General features: G+C 36.7%; 2 protein-coding genes across 2 annotated transcripts in view; both read left to right on the forward strand.

Moving 5' to 3' along the window:
- Positions 1-18,928, forward strand: part of SNRPD1 (small nuclear ribonucleoprotein D1 polypeptide) — a 273,414-nt gene that overhangs the window by 119,297 nt on the left and 135,189 nt on the right. The window lies entirely within an intron of this gene.
- The window catches only part of MIB1 (MIB E3 ubiquitin protein ligase 1), a 134,003-nt gene that overhangs the window by 11,469 nt on the left and 103,606 nt on the right, over positions 1-18,928 (forward strand). Inside the window, exons 2-4 of the mRNA XM_059409325.1 lie at positions 8,444-8,615; positions 11,216-11,345; positions 15,698-15,802. Coding sequence (XP_059265308.1) covers positions 8,444-8,615; positions 11,216-11,345; positions 15,698-15,802 — 407 coding nt within the window. The remainder of the gene's footprint in view (positions 1-8,443; positions 8,616-11,215; positions 11,346-15,697; positions 15,803-18,928) is intronic.

The following is an 18,928-nucleotide window of genomic DNA, read 5'->3' on the forward strand; positions in this document are numbered from 1 at the left end:
TCTCCCACTGTCCCTCCCTGCTGCTTGTGCTCTTGTGCTTTCTCTCAAATGAATAAATAAAATCTTAAAAAAATTCTGGGTTTGTCAGTTTTTCTCCCCAACTTTGTAACATTAATCTGTTTGAGCCATAGTTCTTCACCTGTAAAATGAAGTTGGAGTATGTCAAGGTATACAGATGTATGTTTTGCTTCTAAAATGAAATAGTAAATTTTCCTTGGTTAGCAGGAAAAAAAGTGATAAAATTCTTTTTTTTTTTTTTTTAAAGATTTTGTTTATTTATTTGTCAGAGAGACAGGCACAGTGAGAGAGAGAACACAAGCAGGGGGGAGTAAGAGAGGGAGAAGCAAGCTTCCCGCAGAACAAGCAGCCCGATGTGGGGCTTGATCCCAGGACACTGGGACCATGACCTGAGCTGAAGACAGACGCTTAATGACTGAGCCACCCAGCCTCCCCAAAAGTGATAAAATTCTTAATTTTGTTTGACCTTATTAACTTTCTACCCCTATACAACAGTGCTAAAAATAACAAACATAATACTAAAACTGCCAAGTGTATGCCTATTTTGATAACTTCTTTTGTTTGGATTGTGTAGGGCATGATTATAATTTAATTATGCAAACTTGTAATACAGTAGAGTAGTAGAGGATGCAAAAATAGATGAGAATAACTTGTCCAACAGAAAAGTTATGATGGAATTATAGATTTTGGGTGAGATGCCTTCAGAGACATTTTTTTAATGTATAATAAGAATTGGTTGTACTTGAAGTAGTGATGTTGCACATTACTACATTATTGAAATTAACTAAAAAGTAAATAATCTTTTCAATTTTTTTAAAAGATTTTATTTGTTTATTTGACAGAGATCACAAGTGGACAGAGAGGCAGGCAGAGAGAGAGAGAGGAGGAAGCAGGCTCCCTGCTGAGCAGAGAGCCCAATGCGGGACTCAATCCGAGGATCCTGAGATTATGGCCTGAGCTGAAGGCAGAGGCTTAACCCACTGAGCCGCCCAGGCACCCCAATCTTTTCAATTTTTAAAGCATATCTCTCTGAGATTTATTTGACTATTAGAATAGGACTCGATAACTTAAAGGATTTTGAATCTAGTAGGTTGAATTGGGAACATGCTGCTCTAGATACGTAATTATTCTTTAGGTAAGATCAGATGGAGAAAAAACCCGAGTGGAACGAAGACCTTAATAGGGCCAAACTTTGTAATCAGACCCACCTAGGTTTGAATTTGAGCCTGCCACCTACTAATATTGTGTGACTTAAGGTGGGTTACTTACCTCAGCCTTAGTCTCTTCATGTTTACTTGGGAATCATAATGCCTAGCTTTTAGTATTATTGGAAAGCTTAAATAAAGTATGTGTAAGGCATGTTAGCTTCATGTGGTAATGAGTAGTGGCCAGTATTATTAGTAATAACAATCTTATTTTCATTAATTTAGTATTTCTCAAGAGAAAGGAATGTGGAATATACCAACCAGCTGGCAGGTCACAGAGGCCTTACCCTCATTAGGAATTTTAATTATTGTTGAGACAATTTCTAAGTCAGTAAGTAGTTTGAAGGTTCAGGGAGAGTAAGATGCATACTATAGTTGGTTTAACTCTGTTTAATCTCTATTACTTTTTGTCACATTGATTTGGGGTTAAAGTTGAATGAATCCTTAAATCAGAAATAGGATTTCTTTTTTGGTTGAATGACATCAACAGTTATGCCACAATAAGTAATTACATTTAAATACTGGCTAATGACTTGTAAATTATTTTTTCAATGTTAGGTGAAATCTTCCAATTAGGGTACAAATTTAGAGGATTAACTAGGTGTCATATTAGTCTATTAGGATTTTTTTAACTTTAAAATGTTTTAAAATTTATCACTTAATATATAAGATACCGGAGTAGATTGAGTAATAAATACTTGTGAACCCATCTAGAAACAAAATGCCCTGTGTGCTTCTATCCAATGTTGTACCTTTCTCTCCTCTCCTAAGGTAACCATTATCTAGAAATTTATGTGTGGTTTTTTTTTTTTACGTTTGTGCTTCGTTTTTATGTACTAATTGTACATATGTAGCATTTGTGCTATGTTTTTATGAACAATATATGGTACTTTATTTGCAACATTTTATATTCTTAGATAATTAAAAAAAATTCAGCATTATGGTTGAAGGATTCATTCACTTGAATTGTGTGACTATTGAACATAATTTTAGGTATTCCATTCTATACCTAATCCATGTTTCCATTCTTTGTTGGTGAACAATTATATTGTTTACTTTTTTCTTTTGCTATTACACAAAGTGATAATTTAGGTATTCTTGTTACGTGTTGAAGTGCTTTGTAGACTGCACTGCTTATAGTGAGAATTCTGTCATCTTTTCTAACTAGAAATTTAACATTTTACTTAAATCACTGCTTTAAGATTTTGAGATATTTTCATTGGCTGTTTTAAGAACTGTTGTCATTGATCTTGACCAGCATGTTTTATTGTTCTCATAAAATTTTCCAACAAAAAGACTTAAGCTGTGTAAATTCTCTTAAGTTTTTGAATTTAGGCGAGATGCCATTAAAATGTAGAGCAGATGGTCATTTGAGTATTGGTAGAATGAGTCAAAAGCTATCATCAGGTGGTTCATTTAATAGTGGCAGATGTCTTCATAAAGCGTAGCAAAGAAAAAGAGCATTGAGTCTCTAGGGTAATACGGTATTCTATAGGAAGGAGAAAAGGGACTAATAGGTTTAGTTAGGGAATTAATTTTTTTGAAATGAACGTTTTAAGGAATAACACTTGCAAAGGCTAAGGAGGTTTAAACTGGGAGGGAATGGTTTTAGAAGCGAATGAATTGGGTGGATGTCTTAAGGGGAAATGAGCTACTGAAGTAAGAACTCAGTGAAGTGTTGGTCTTGTTTATTAAATACCCTTTCTCCTTTTTGTGTTTTCTTTAAATATCAACTTTTGTTTTAAAGCCAATTAATTGCATTCTCATTAAAAATTCTGTAGTGCTCAGTTTGATGGTGGAGGAGGCTGCTTTGTTTACTCTTTTCAGTTCTCAGCCTTGTCTGTTTAACAGCTGTTCCAGTAGCTTTGCTGGCATTTGAACTGTGGGAACCAAGAAAGGATTTGGATGTGCTTTTGTGTGCATTAATGGTTTTCCTGAGGTATTCTCTAAAACCATGAATTGTAGGGTTTTTTTTTTTTTTCAAATGAGTTATCATTGTGTGTTTAAATAGCTCCTTTTAAAGAAAACCTATACTTAGGTTATGAGCTCATGAATGTTGTTATCATTGTGCTTTGTGGAAAATGAGCTTAGAGATGAAAAATATGTCAATAAGCGAATAGCTGAAAACTGGACTTTTCATTCTTTGGTCAGATGGGGAAGGTGGGATACATTTTGCCTCTGCCTTTTTCATCAGTCAACTCTTATTTGAAGAGCTGCATAGTTAAGGATAAACCTCTTAAGTGCTTATTGGTACTGATTTGTTTAGTGCATTTTACTTTTTGTGATGACAAAGAAGACCTGTTTTAGACCTATTCAGAAACTTAACAATAAATGTGTGGACATTTATTGTTACTGTTATTTGATATTAATTTTGATGTTTTGGTCATGGTGCTTTCCAGGGGTCAGTCAGTTTAGCCTGTGACTGCAGGCATATGCCAGTGAGGAGTATAGCCAGATAAAGTATATATTTTATTTTCATGTAATAGCTCAGTTAGAGTAAGGGTTAAAAGAAACAAAAACTTCTAAGTTGTAGTTACATACTCTGTTGCTAGAGTATTTGAAAGTTGGTCTCTGTAAATATTTGCTGTAAATACCATGCTTTTGTTTTTATTTTAATTTATAGATGACATACATGAGCATCTCTGATGATATATTAATGCCCCTACTCACTCAGCTGCTTTCTAGAACTAATAAATACTCAGTGTAGAAGATTTAGAAAACCATAAAGGGTAATCCCATTAGTACATTTTGGAGATCATCTTTCTAGGTTTTCTGTGCATGTGTATTATGTGTCTTATATAATGGTATACTGTAGTTCTTTGCTACTACTTTAGAAAATAATAATGAGTTTATGAAAAAAATATAATTTACCATATCAGTAATATTTCTTCTACAACATGGTTTAATTGCATAGAATTTCTCTCTATGCATTACCATAGTTTACACATAAATAGTCCCATATTTTTGACATAGGTTAATGTTCAATTTTTGTTTTTATCTACAAAAATCTTAGTATCTTTGGATGTACTTTTTAAAAAATTTGAAGACCGGGTCATAGTACGTTTTTTTTTAAAGATGCTATTTATTTATTTATTTTGAAAGAGAGAGAGAGAAAGAATGAGCAGGAGCAGGGTGAGGGCAGAGGGAGAACTTGACTTCCCACTGAGCAGGAAGCCAGATGAGGGATTCAATCCCAGGACCCTAGGATCATGACCTGAGCTGAAGATAGATACTTAACAAACTGAGCCTCCTAGGCACCTGACAGTCTTTAAGACATTTGAAACATTTTGCAAGTACTTTCGTAAAGGTTGTATGAATTTATATTTCATTCTTAGTGAAATCTTATTAGCTTAAGTCTTTGCATGCATGTATTTAATCTGTGCCAATTTGAGAGTATAAAATTAGTCTTGTTTTGTGTTTTTTAAAATAAATTATGAAAATAATATGGTTATAATAAAACAATTCAAAAGGATGTAGGAGAAAACATGAGTGCTCTCTCCTTATCCTCCTGCACCCCGAACCACTCAGCAGTTTGAGGTGGGTTTTCAGATTTTCTATATATTGTATTTTTTGTATAGTGTGTGTGCTCATTTGGGCATGTGTGTGACTTCTAGGTTTCATGTTATCTTAGAAAGACTACTCAAAATTGTAAAATATGTTCAACTTCTTTTTTCTAGCCCTTTTATGATTTTCTATTTTTTTTTTTTAAATTTTATTTATTTATTTGAGAGACAGAGATCACAAGTAGGCAGAGAGGCAGGCAGAGAGAGAGGAGAAGGCAGGCTCCCCAAGGAGCGGAGAACCTGATGTGGGGCTCGATCCCAGGACCTTGGGATCATGATCTGAGCCAAAGGCAGAGGCTTTAACCCACTGAGCCACCCAGGCGCCCCTGATTTTCTATTTTCATATTTAGCTTTTCAGATATGTTGTAAGGAACTATAACAAAGTTCATACTTTTTAAAAAACTTGCTTTGTTTCAGTTAAAATGGTTACAGATTACCCCAAAACTTACTGGTGTGTAGAAATTTCTATGTTCATTGCTTCCATGGATTGGGGATTTGGAGACAGTTTGGGGAACAGTTAGTCTCTGCTCTGCAATATCTGTGTGACCTCTCCATGTTCTTCTCTATCGTGGGTGGCTTCAGCGTAGCCAGACTTAATGATGAAAAAACTCTCAAGGCATGCAGGGTATGAATCCTGAGGGAGACATAAAGACAGATACAGACAGACAAGTGGCACCTGCACTGTTTTACGATCTAACCTTAGAAGCTGTACACTGTTCCTTCTGCTTCCTCATGTTGACTGTGGCAATTGCAAGTGTCCAGATTCTGTGGGAAGGAAAATAGACTCTCCTTTTAGTGGTCATCTGTCATTGTCACATTGTCAGAAGAGCAATTAAGGTGAATATATATTGGTGTGGCCCCCTTTGGAAAATACTATCTACCACCCCTTTTAGCCAGGATAAAGCTAGTAGAATTGGAGAGAAAACAGAAGTCAGGAAGATCAAGGACTTGATGCCTATGGGTTAGAAAACTAAAAAGATGTAGAAAGTAACAAAAAAAAAGTATAAATGAGATCATTCAAGAGAAAACAAATAGATAAGAGATATTTAGGAACAAACAGTACACTAGAACTGCACTTTTTACCTTAAAAAAAGGAGAGAGGGCACGCCATTAACAACAACAAAAAAAACACATACTAAAAATTGCAAGTCCAGGGACGCCTGGGTGGCTCAGTCAGTTAAGCATCTGCCTTCAGCTTGGGTCATGATCACAGGCTCCTGGGATGAGTCCCATATCATATGTCCCGCTCAGTGGTAGAACTACCATTATTTATACCTGTGTAAATAGTTGTAACTTTCTTACGATTTGACCCCTTTTTTCTAGCCACTTTAATTTTCTTCCTTTCTGTTCTCCATTCTACACTAGGGATGATACTTGAAAGCAGCAGAGGGTCTGCCCACAGTAGCATAAAATAGTCATGGAATGAAATCAGCAGGTACTGATATCTGCCCCAATACAGTCAGACATTTGTGTGGCAGGAGATGCGGAAGAGTTGCACATGAAACATATTTGGTGTAGGGTGTCCTGCTCTTCGGTAGTTCACGAGGCATCCCATCTTCCTTCTACTGTTCTTCCTCCCACCCTGTTTTTTTTTAAACCATCTCAGTTCAGGCACAAGTTTATCTTCATGTTTGACTCTTTATTTAGAAAGTAGTTACCTTATGGGATTTTAAACTTGAATATAGAAAATTAATTATGCAGTTTTTTTCCCCTTACCTGGAAGCAGCAGTAGTGTATTAGTTCTATTAGAGATTAGTAATAACATTACTATTTTTGTGCTCTAGTTCTCGCATATGTAGTACATTCTTACTTGATTCTTAGAACAGCCCTTACCTTTAAAGAACATAATGCCTCCTCCAAAGGGAGCTGAGGATCTTAGAACTAAAATGAATCCTTTTATTTAATTATGGAAATTTTCTAAACTTAACACAAAATAGGGAATTATATAATGAACATCCCTCTTACCCACCTTCAACATGAGCATCTTGTTTCATTTAAACCCCACCTTCCTTCTCTGTTTCCCAAATTCTTGAAATAAATACTATTATTTTTTATATAAATACTAATGTTAAAATGACTCTTCCAAGGGCACAATAACAGCTAGTGAAAGTCAGAACTCAAATCCAGGACTGTTAGTGTTGAATGGACAATACAGCCCTTGCTTGTAGTTCAGTATTGGGCCTGATCATACATTACCATAAAGTAGTGATACTGATGTTCACAGGTCCCACATTGTTTAAAAAACTTTTAGTTTTAATTTATCAGGTGATCTAAAGAGAATAGTAAGATTTTATTTATTTTTTATTTATTTGACGGAGAGAGAGAGAGAGAGAGAGAGCACCAGTAGGGGAAGCAGCAGGCAGGGGAGAGGGAGAAGCAGACTCCCTGCTGAGCAAGGAGTCCCTTGTGGGGCTTGACCCCGGGACCCTGGGATCATGACCTGAGCCGAAGGCAGACGCTTATGAACATTATTCCCAATCTTGTTACCCAAAAAGTTTAGTTATTTTCATTACTTTATAGGGGTACCTTTTATAGCTTTTTTTTTTTTTTAAAGATTTTATTTTTATTTGGGGGAGAGAGAGATAGGAGAGAGAGCATGGATGAGGGACCGAAGGAGAGGGAGAAGCAGGTTCCCCGCCAAGCAGGGAGCCTGAGATCGTGACCCATGACTTGAGCCAAGAGCAGAAGAAGCTTAACTGAGCCACCCAGGTGCCCTCCCCCCTTTTATAGTTTTAATTGTCTGTCATTCATGTTATCATTTTTAGTGGAGATCATATTGCCAAATGCTTATTTCCTTTTTTCCAGACTGTAGTGTTGTTCTGTAAGGAAAACAAACTAACAGCAATCTTGACTATAGTATATTGTTTCCTTTTATACTGAGAAACTTACTTGGTAATCCTTTTCTGAAGTTTGTTGTTTGGGGTGTGGAGGTTTTCTTTCTTTCTTTTTTTTTTTTAATGTTTTTTCTTTTTTTGTTTTTTTGGGTTTTTTTAAAGATTATATTTATTTATTTGACAGACAGAGATCACAAGTAGGCAGAGAGGCAGGCAGAGAGAGAGAGGAAGGGAAGCAGGCTCCCTGTTAAGCAGAGAGCCCAGTGCGGGGCTCCATCCGAGGACCCTGGGACCATGACCTGAGCTGAAGGCAGAGGTTTTAAACCACTGAGCCACCCAGGCACCCCAGGTTTTTCAATACCTAGGGATGGATGCTTAAATTAATTGGTAGTTTGTTTCCATGATATGAGGTGAAACTTTTTTTTTCTTTTGGAGTAATTGTTAACCTGGAGAATAGGTTGAAATTCCTCAAAAGATTCTGAATGTTTGAAGTCTGAAACATTTACGTGGTAGTAAATGATTCTTCTTTCTGTTGCTAGATTGAACCTAAGTTTCAGTTTCTGGATGACAGCAAAAAAAAGTGTTACTGAGAAGTACTCTTACTAATGAAGAAAGAAGTGATAGAAAATGTTTAATTTATAATTTTTACTGTTTAAAATCCTTGAAATATGTTGTTTTGAAACTATATATGGTACATTTGAAATAGTCTTTCCCACTTTATTGAATTACTTTTTAAAATGCTGTGTTATTTTTTCCCCCAGGGAGTAATATTCAAGTAAATAATTCTTGCAGTTAATGTAAGCATGTATCTTTGTTTTAATAGGCATCAAGCATGATGGAACCATGTGTGATACCTGCCGGCAGCAACCAATCATTGGCATTCGATGGAAATGTGCAGAATGTACAAATTATGATTTGTGCACTGTTTGTTATCATGGAGATAAGCATCATTTAAGACATCGCTTTTATAGAATTACTACACCAGGAAGTGAGCGGTAGGGTAAAACAGTTTTTCTTCAGTTGTAATTCCTTGTTGGCGTTGAATTTTTTATACTATTTAGCCTTAAAAATAGGATTTGGAAATAGCTGCTGACAACTGGTTTAGTACCAGGACATAGGAGTTATTAGGCTAATGTGGACCAGGCCTGCCATATAGTGAGAAAAGAGCTCTGTGAAGATGGAGTTGCATGTATTTTTTCAGAATAATCTGGGCTAGTCTATCTCTGGCATGGAGACTTGACACTCCTCAGTATTTGGAAATGCAAGGGCAGCCCAAGAGAGTCTCACTATTTTCTTCTTACTGTGCATTCTCTGTTAATCGCTACCAGATGAACACTGGGCCCATTGATTGAATCAACAGGCGTTCATTAAGACTATGTAGCAGCTATTATGCTTGTATAAATTTGAAGATAACTAAAATATAGTATTTTTTTTTTCCTTAAGATTTATTTATTTGAGAGAGAGAAGAGAGTGCAACTAAGCAGGGTAAGAGGCAGAGGGAGAGAGAGAATCTCAAGCAGACTCCGTGCTGAGTGTGGAGTCTGACACAGGGCTCAATCTCACGAGATCAGTGACCTGAGCCGAAATCGAGATTTGGACGCTGAATGGACTGAGCCATCCAGGTGCCCTTAAAGCACAGAATTCTTTTTTCTTCTTAAAGAGTTTATAAGTTAAGGGATTATTTGACCAGGAGTGAATATCATTTGATATTTTACACTGTATACAGGGATTATTAGTATTAAGTGTCCTGGAGAGAGAGGAATATGAACTGTGAATTGGTATAGAGTTTTAGGTGATTTTATATAGATAGATAAGAATAATGTATAGGAGCAAGAATTTAGCCAGTCATACGGAAGCAGTAGGAATAGTAGAAAAATGGATTTAGGTATAAAACTGTCCCACCCAGTTCAGGGACACCTGGGTGGCTCACTTGATTGTCTGTCTTTCCCTCAGGTCATGAACCCAGGGTTCTGCGATTGAGCCCCATGTCAGACTCTCTGCTCAGTGAGGAGCCTGCTTTTCCCACTTCCTCTGCCTGCTACTCGCCCTGCTTGTGCTATCTCTGTCTCTCTGTCAAATAAATAAATAAATAAAATCTTTTTAAAAAAAAAAAAAAAAAAAAGAAAAAGACTGTCCCAGTTCAAATCCTGGTCCTGCTTTTATTAACGGAGTAGTTTTGAGCAAATTGTTTCTTCTTATCCTTTTGCTTACAAGTTTTAAAGTTAAGGTATAATAAAGACATTCTAAAAATGAATAGAATATTGAAGTAAAATTACAAAGCAAAAGGAAAAACCCCAAACCTTATTGATTTTATGAATGAGAAGGATATAGAAGAATGAGGGAAAGATGGCCTTGGAGAACTAAGCTGGTCAAGATTTTTGAGGGTAGAATTTTTCAAGGTCCGTAGTTCTCTGTAAGTATTCAGTACTTTGGAAACAAGTTAGCGTTAGGTTACATCCAGGCCACCGATATATTACTTGGCTTGTGCTGTGCTCTAAATTTTTGAACGCGCACATGCGCACGCACACACATACCCGAAGACTGTCAGCACTGGGCATTTGTTCGTGGTGATAGTTGGCTGACAGAGGAGCATCTGTACCCTTAAGACAAATCATGGTCTTGAGTTCACCAGAGCCCCTACCACTGCTTCTTGTCTTCCTGAACCTGGGATCAAGTGCCACTTGCATTTGTCATTGCTGTGGTATTACCTTTTTGGCCTTAATTTATGTTACTTCTCTCACAGTTGTAGGGGTTTGAGTTTGCCTCTTCTAAAGTGGTGAAGGATATAGTGACACTCTGAGTGGTTAGGCTGGATTCATATGTTGATTCCATTCCATTATTATTTAGGTTTTGTCACCCTGGATAAATCACTTACCTCTTTGAGACTCTGTTTCCTCATTTGTAAAATGGATAAAATAACATAACAATGGATAAAATATACTCTTTAGGAGTATAGTAAACTTTTAAACTTTTGTAAGTGTTTTACTTATAGTAAAAGCTCAGTAAATATTAGATGTAATTTTTCTCCTGTTGTCACCATTATCATCTGTGGAGTGTAAAGGTATTTATGTGTTATGCTGTTAACGTATTATTAACTAGAACAAATAAAAAATCTTTCGTATTTTTAAAATAGCCTTTTTTATGATTTAAAAAAAAAAATAAATTGGCGTGCCTCAGTGGCTCAGTTGGTTGAGCATCTGACTCTTGGTTTTAGCTCAGGTCACGATCTTAAGGTCATGGGATCGAGCTCTGCGTCATGCTCCATGCTCAGTGGAAAGTCTGCTTGAGATTCTCTCCTTCTCCCTCTTCCTCTGCCCCCTCCCCATGCTTGCTTGCTATTTCTCTAAAATGAATTTTTAAAATCTTAAAAAAATTACTGGCGGGGAACCTGGGTGGCTCTGTCATTAAGCATCCAACCCGTGATTTCAGCTTAGGTCATGATCTCAGGGTTATGAGATCAAGCCTGGCTTTGGACTCTTTTTTGGGTGTGGAGCCTGCTTGGGATCATCAACCGCCCCCCAAAACTTACATATATATAAATAAATTACTGTTAATATACTTTTATATAAATTAAAATACATACTTTTATTTTTAGGGTTCTTTTAGAGTCTCGTAGAAAATCTAAGAAGATTACAGCCAGAGGGATCTTTGCAGGTGCCAGAGTGGTACGAGGAGTGGACTGGCAATGGGAAGATCAGGATGGAGGAAATGGACGAAGGGGAAAGGTGACTTTTTACAATTAATTCATCATGTTATTCTATAATATTGTATATTCAGAAGATTTTTACTACTATAACTGAATTTCTTGGCCCATTTTTTTCATATACCAGTAACAGTTTTTAAAATTTTTTTTCTGGAAGAATAAAGATTGTTCCCACGTTGTTGTAAATATTGATATTCATTGAGAAGGTTGTTGGGTAGATTTTACCTTTTTGCCTTTTGGCTTCATGTTGCCATTTTGTTGGCCAGAAGGCATTTCTGAACATGCTTTTTGGGCCAGTCTTCCCTAAGTAGTGTATCATGCTTTTGACTTTCTTTTTATTAAGTTTTCATTTGAATGTACTTGTTTTATATTTAATTCTTTTGAGGCCTGTTTCTGGGGTAGGGGGGAGATAATAAGCATCTACTTTTGTTAACTAGTTGACTTAACTCTGTTACCCTTCTCAGGTAATTGTCCAGGAGTCAATTATGGCAGTTCTTCTTTTTTTTTTTAAGACTTTTATTTTTTTATTTATTTGACTGGCAGAGATCACAAGTAGGCAGAGAGGCAGGCAGAAAGAGAGAGAGAGGAGGAAGTGGGCTCCCTGCTTGAGCAGAGAGCCAGATGTGGGGCTCGATTGTAGGACTCCGAGATCATGACCTGAGCCGAAGGCAGAGGCTTTAACCCACTGAGCCACCCAGGCACCCCTATTGCAGTTATTCTGAAGGGAATTTTGTATAGCTTATTTGATTGGGATGGGATAGGCAGAGATATTGGAGTAGCTTAGTATAGATCCTTTTGAATTGAAAATTTTTAATGTTTTTTTCAAATACATATTTTCTTTTTTTCCTAATACATGTTTTCTGAGTTATTATTTGAGTGTTCTTATGTTGATTTCCTTTGAAATAATAAGGTCTAATTTTAATGTTTGGAAGTCAGACAGATCTGTTTTAGCCATTATATTTTAAGTACTTTGATTTTCACTAAGGAAGCAACTTTGCTTTTTTAAAAAATTTGGTAAATATTTATTAAACACTTAGTATATGCTAGGTTCTCTTCCAAACATCAGGGGTATGGCATTGAACAAAAGAGACAAAGTTCCCACTTTGCTGTAATGTGTATTTTAATTAGATTTGATAGGCAAAAAATGTAAATCTAAATTCTGTGACTGTAGTATAGGCTGTGGACCAGCAGCATAGGTGTTACGTGACAGCTGGTTAGAAAGGTAATAGGTCCCCTTTCTTTTAGACCTCCTAAATCAGTATCTTCATTATAACAAGATTCCCTAGGTCATTTATATGCATGTGAAAATTTAAGGATCCCTGCTTTGAAAAGGAAAATAGAGTAGTAAGAATTTGCAAAAGGCGCCATCTCTAGATGGATGGAATGTTATGGGGCATGCTTGGCAAGGGTGTTGCAAAGAGAAGGCATGCTTTTGTGGGTGGGAGCAGGAACAGTCTTGCCCCAGTGCATAGGTCTTGGTAAGTAGAGTGTGGGCTGGATGTAAGGCCCAGTCTTCTCTTTTGTGATGCCGCTTGTATAGTGAACAACTTTCACAATAACTTTCACAGTGAAAGTAGTTCTGTATAAGAAAGAAGAATGTATAAAATACGTGAAGGTTTAAAGAGTAGTAGTAAAATGAACACTTTTGTTCCCACTATACAGATTAGAGAATAGAAAGTTATGGGTACCTTTAAAAGGCTACTTTTTATCCTTTTACAGTTGTAAGTGCCTCCAAGATCATGGATATTTGATGTCCTTATTCCATTGTTTTTCTTTCTTATTGTAGGATAATGCTGTGTCCCACAACGTTTAGGATTTCATTTTTGAAAAGACTAGTAGCAAGCACAAATTTAGTTAGTGTAAGGATAGAGTAGAATTACCACTTATAGATTAAAGCTCCCAAGGCAATATAAATTGAATAGTCTCTGGCTAACCTGTCTTGCTTCCCTGGTAGTTGACAGGGGTAGTCAGTGGCCAAGGTCCTGGGAAACACAGGGCTTCACACAGGACCCGAGGCAGGACAGAAGTGGTGGCCTTGGCCAGGAATAGTTACTTTGAGTTACTATGTATTTTTTGTTTCTAAGCTTACTGTGGTCCAACTCAAAGTTTTATGAGTAGGGCAAAGCAGAACATAATAGTGTGTAGTATCTTACCTATTTTTTTTTTTTTTTTACCTGCCTCACCCCACCACTATTACCTCATGTGTCCCAACTAAATTGGTCGGTGTGAGCTATATTAAGGGGTACATACCAGCCCAGGCTGAGATTACAGTCCTGACATGGTCGTTGGCCCACCACACGCCAACATGTCCCATGATTTGAATGGTGATAACAAAGTTCGTATACAAAAATAAGCATGTCAAGTGTAGGCTTTGGGAAACATGATGCAAAGACACCGTGGAAATGTGTAGTGTATTTTTTTTTTTAAAGATTTTATTTATTTATCAGAGAGAGAGAGAGAGAGCACAAATAGGGAAAGTGGAAGGCAGAGGGAGAAGCAGGCTCCCTGCTGAGCAAGGAGCCTGATCTGTTGGGCACTTGATCCCAGGACCCATCATGACCTGAGCTGAAGGACAGACACTTAACCACCTGAGCCACCCAGGTCTTCCCTGTGTGGTGTAGTCTTCTTCTTCTTTTTTTTTAAAAGCGATGTTATTTATTTATTTATTAGACAAAGAAAGAGAGATAGGGAATATAAGCAGGGAGAGCAGGAGAGGGAGAAGCAGAATTCCTGCTGAGTGGGGAGCCTGATGCAGGGCTCGATCCCAGGACCCTGGGATCTTGACCCGAGCCAAAGGCAGACGCTTAACTGACTGAGCCACCCAGGACCCCTGTGTTGTGTATTCTTCAAGGGTTTCTCAAGTACCAGTACTCTGTTAGTATTTGAAGACTATTTTCATTTTATAAATGCTTTTGAATATGTGTCAATTGTGTTTTACATAGGTTCATTAGATGTATTTCTTTCTTTTTAGAAAACTTTTTATTTGAAAAAAGTTTTATTTATTTGAGAGAGAGCGCGTGTGTGCGAGCGTGGGATGAGGCTGAAGGAGAGGGATAGAATCTCAGGGAAAATGCCATGCTGAGTACAGAGCCTGACTCGGGGCTCAGTCTCATAACCCTGAGATCATGATCTGAGCTGAAATCAAGAGTCAGATGCTCAGCCGACTGAGCCACCGAGGTGTGCCTAAAAAAAACTTTTTTTTTATGGAGAATTTCAAACATACATCAGAGTAGAAAGAACAGTATAACAAATTTCCATGTACCTAAAATCCAATTTTAAAAATTGTCAGTGATTTTTAAAAATTCCATTTATTTGTTGAAGAAATCAGGTTCTCTGGATTTTTCCTGTTGATTCTTTATGGTATTCTTTTACTTGTTCCTCTAACCCTCGTGTTTCTTATAAACTAGTTGTAAGAGATAGAGGCTTGTTTAGATTAGGGTTCAATTTTGTTTTGGCAAGAGAACCTCATAAGTAGTGCACTCATTGTGTATTATTTTTATGCTGTTGATTCTTGGCCCTTAAGGAGTAACAACCCCAGTTGTTGTTGGTAGTGTTTTTGTTTTGTATTGTTTTGTTTTAATGTCAGAAGAGCTTATGAATCATTTGTTGTGTGTGGTGCCTAGATATTGTGTCTGGGTTTCCATTGTAGGCATGGTGTTTTAGCTTGGGTTTCTTCCCTTTTGGGGCAGCTGAGGAATATAGTGCTGGAGGAGCGATGTCAGCTCATCTTCCTTAAACATTGGCATCAAGCATTGTGCCACAGCTTTCAGCTCACCAGCGAGCAGATTTATCTTAAATCATTCTGGGTATCTGGTCAAAGATCTTTAATTTTGTAATGAATAATGGGTTTAAAATATACACTGTTCTTGGGGCACCTGGGTGGCTCAGTGGGTTGGGTCTCTGCCTTTGGCTCAGGTCATGATTTTAGGGTCCTGGGATTGAGCCCCGCATCCGGCTCTCTGCTCAGTGGGGAGCCTGCCCACCCGCCGCCTCCTTCTCTGCCTACTTGTGATCTCTCTCTGCAAATAAATAAATAAAATCTTAAAATAATACACTATTCTTAAAGGGAACACTTTAAGAATCAAAATTTAACATTTTGTATTGAGTTCTGTATATTCTGGTAATCTATTACTATAATCACTAAGCCTCCCAATTCAAAATTTCTATAATGATTTTAGAAATTATCTTATAATTCTGGAATTATATCTCTAGTTATAATTGAGTTATATTGTTAGAAGTGACATATGTTTGACAAGTGTTTTTCATGATCCTTTTACATAAGATGAAATGATATGTAACATTATAAATGTAATTAAAAGAACTAACTTATCCTCTCTCCTTTAAAAAAATTGTTTTCCCTGACAATTCTCTTAGGTAACAGAAATCCAGGACTGGAGTGCATCAAGCCCACATAGTGCAGCATATGTTCTCTGGGATAATGGTGCTAAGAACCTTTACAGAGTTGGCTTTGAGGGCATGGTGAGTAGTAAGAATCACAAAAGATAAAAATATTGGATAGATGAAGGAAGGGAAATAAAGTAGCCCTTATTATAATCCTTTTTTTTCCTTTTGTCATATTCTTTTGTCAGAATATAACCACCTGAATCATGACTTTGCAGTAGGAAGAAAATCTGTAAAGTGAGGTTATAATAAACTTTACATTTTTAGTACATTTGCTTATGCTGTTTGATAGTAAATATGATTTTGTCTTCAGTTAATATTTGGGTAGCTTGCCATATATTGACCGTGTAGAGCTGATCCCTTATAAATCTGAGTTAGGGGCTTATTTACTAAAATCTATCAAAAAGATTTAGAATCATCTGTAAGGCTGCTCCTCAGGATGGACATGGACTATGGTATTATAATGAGGTTTTTATAGGATATTCGTATTCTAGCTCTGGTAGCTATTAAAAGTATAAATTATAATAAGTGTTACAGTTGTTTTTAAGGAGATTTTTTCCCCCCCTCTATATTTAAAGAGTAGTGTTGGTAGTTGAAAATAATCTTGGGAATGCAAGCTGGTGTGGCCACTCTGGAAAACAGTATGGAGGTTCCTCAAAAGTTGAAAATAAATACCTTAGGACCCAGCAATCACACTACTGGGCATTTACACCAAAGATACAAATGTGGTGATCTGAAGGGGCATGTGCACCCTAATGTTTATAGCAGCAATGTCCACAATAGCTAAACTACAGAAAGAGACAAGATGTCCACTGGCAGATGAATGGATAAAGAAGATGTGTGTGTATGTGTGTATATATGTGTGTGTATATACATAATGGAATATTACTGAGCCATCAAAAATGAAATATTGCTATTTGCAACAACGTGGATGGAACTAGAGGGTATTATGCTAAGTGAAATAAGTTAGTCAGAGAAAGACAATTACCATATGATCTGACTGATATGCAGAATTTAAGAAACAAGGCAGAGGATCATAGGGAAAGTGAAGATAAAATAAGGGGAGATCAGAGAGGGAGACAAACCATAAGAGATTCTTAATTTTAGGAAACAGACTGAGAGTTGCTGGATGAGGTGGCTGGGTGATAGACTTTGGGGAGGGTTATGTGTTGTGAGCACTGGGTATTGTGTAAGACTGGCAAATCACAGACCTGTACTCCTAAAACAATACATTATATGTTAATTAAAAAAACAAAATTGGTGGGAAAAAAGAAAATGATTGACCTAAAAACACTTCGAATTACATGCTTAGGAGAATAATGGTGGTTTATTCAATGGATTGCTCGGTATTTCTGCATTTCATGGATCACTGTTCAAATGTTGACCTCAGCTATTTAATTTATGGAGTACAACTAAATATTAATGCCAAAGTATTAATACCTTTTATATCTTTTCCATCTCAAATACATTCCTCCTTCAAAGAATTCTTTAACTTTTGTTTTGTCCCAACTGTTTTATGCCCCTTGGTAGGAGGGGAAAATATCCCACTGTCCCTTTGCTTTTTAATTTATTCCATTTATATGGAATAATGGTTATCCCATGTCCATAGCCCATATCCATAAATCCATTTATGTGGAATAAATATATTTATATGGGATAAGTTAAAAAGCCAAAACGTGAATCTAAAAAAATACCTGATTTGCCAATTTTAATACTTGCAAATAGCATTAGTTTCCAGTTTTTTGTTAGTATTTTTATGCCTCCTCCTGTTTTTAAATTGTGAATTTTGGGGGGATTCTGATTATTGCTTCAGATGAAGCCTTAGAAGTTATATGTGCAGAGGTACTTAATGAGCAGTATATATATATAGTGATGTATATATATAGTGTGTGTGTGTGTAGGTTGATCCTTTTTGATGGCTGAGTAGTATTCTGCTGTATGGTTATGCCATTATTTAATAGTTCTCTTAATGGTATCTGGGTTTTTGTTTTTTTTTTTTAATTGTTGCAAACATTTCAGTAAGCATCCTTGTACACATTTATGCTTGTATTTTTTTAGGATAGATTCCTAAAAGTGGAATTATTGGATTAAAGTATCACATTAAAACAATTTGATCCCGGGCGCCTGGGTGGCTCAGTGGGTTAAGCCGCTGCCTTCGGCTCAGGTCATGATCTCAGGGTCCTGGGATCGAGTCCCGCATCGGGCTCCCTGCTGAGCAGAGAGCCCGCTTCCCTCTCTCTCTCTCTCTCTGCCTGCCTCTCCATCTACTTGTGATTTCTCTCTGTCAAATAAATAAATAAAATATTAAAAAACAAAACAAAACAATTTGATCCCTTGTCTCTTTGGCTAGGACTGAGCGAAATGTGATGCTCTAGTGGCAAAGGAAGCTATAAAAAAGCTATAAAAAAAAGTGTGTGTGTGTGTGTGTGTGTGTGTGTGTGTTTCCCTCTCTCTCTCTATAAGGGAGCTCCTTTCCTTAATACAGTAAGTATATACTGACCCCTTATGCTATTAGGCACTTTAAAATAAATCTAAATGTTTATAGTAACTCTCAAGGTTGCTCTTCTAAGTTCACATTTTCGGACAACTGCCTCCCTGTTGAGATACTTAAAAAATAATTTGTTTTCTTATAAAAACTAAGTGGGAAGGAACTTGAGTTGCCCAAGTTAGGAAGTAAGGACTAAAGTTTACATAAATAGAAAAATTAACTGGCTAAGGAACCAAAAGACTGGATTGGGTCCTATCCGTTTGTATTTTCTGTTTACCTTTGGATAATTTTCTTTATTAAATGAATTAATACCTGCCTTGTGTATGTCATAAAATTGACTGAACAGAGCAAAATGAGTTGTGCTGTTTCATTTTGTAAAAGTATCTTTAAAATGGAATGTGTTATATACATTTTAAATACTAGGTATTTGTTGAGGTCTTATATGTGTTTTTGTAAATATTTTAATGTAAAGATCTAGGTATCTTAATTTTTAACTTTGAAGGAAAGCTAAAGGTAAATAAAGTATAACCTATCTGAGGATCAGTCTTTTAATTTTTTTTTTTTAAAGATTTTATTTATTTATCAGAGAGAGAGAGGGGGAGAGAGCGAACACAGGCAGACAGAATGGCAGGCAGAGGCAGAGGGAGAAGCAGGCTCCCTGCTGAGCAAGGAGCCCGATATGGGACTCGATCCCAGGACGCTGGGATCATGACCTT

Source organism: Mustela nigripes, chromosome 8 (assembly GCF_022355385.1).
Source record: "Mustela nigripes isolate SB6536 chromosome 8, MUSNIG.SB6536, whole genome shotgun sequence".
Classification (NCBI taxonomy): domain Eukaryota; kingdom Metazoa; phylum Chordata; class Mammalia; order Carnivora; family Mustelidae; genus Mustela; species Mustela nigripes.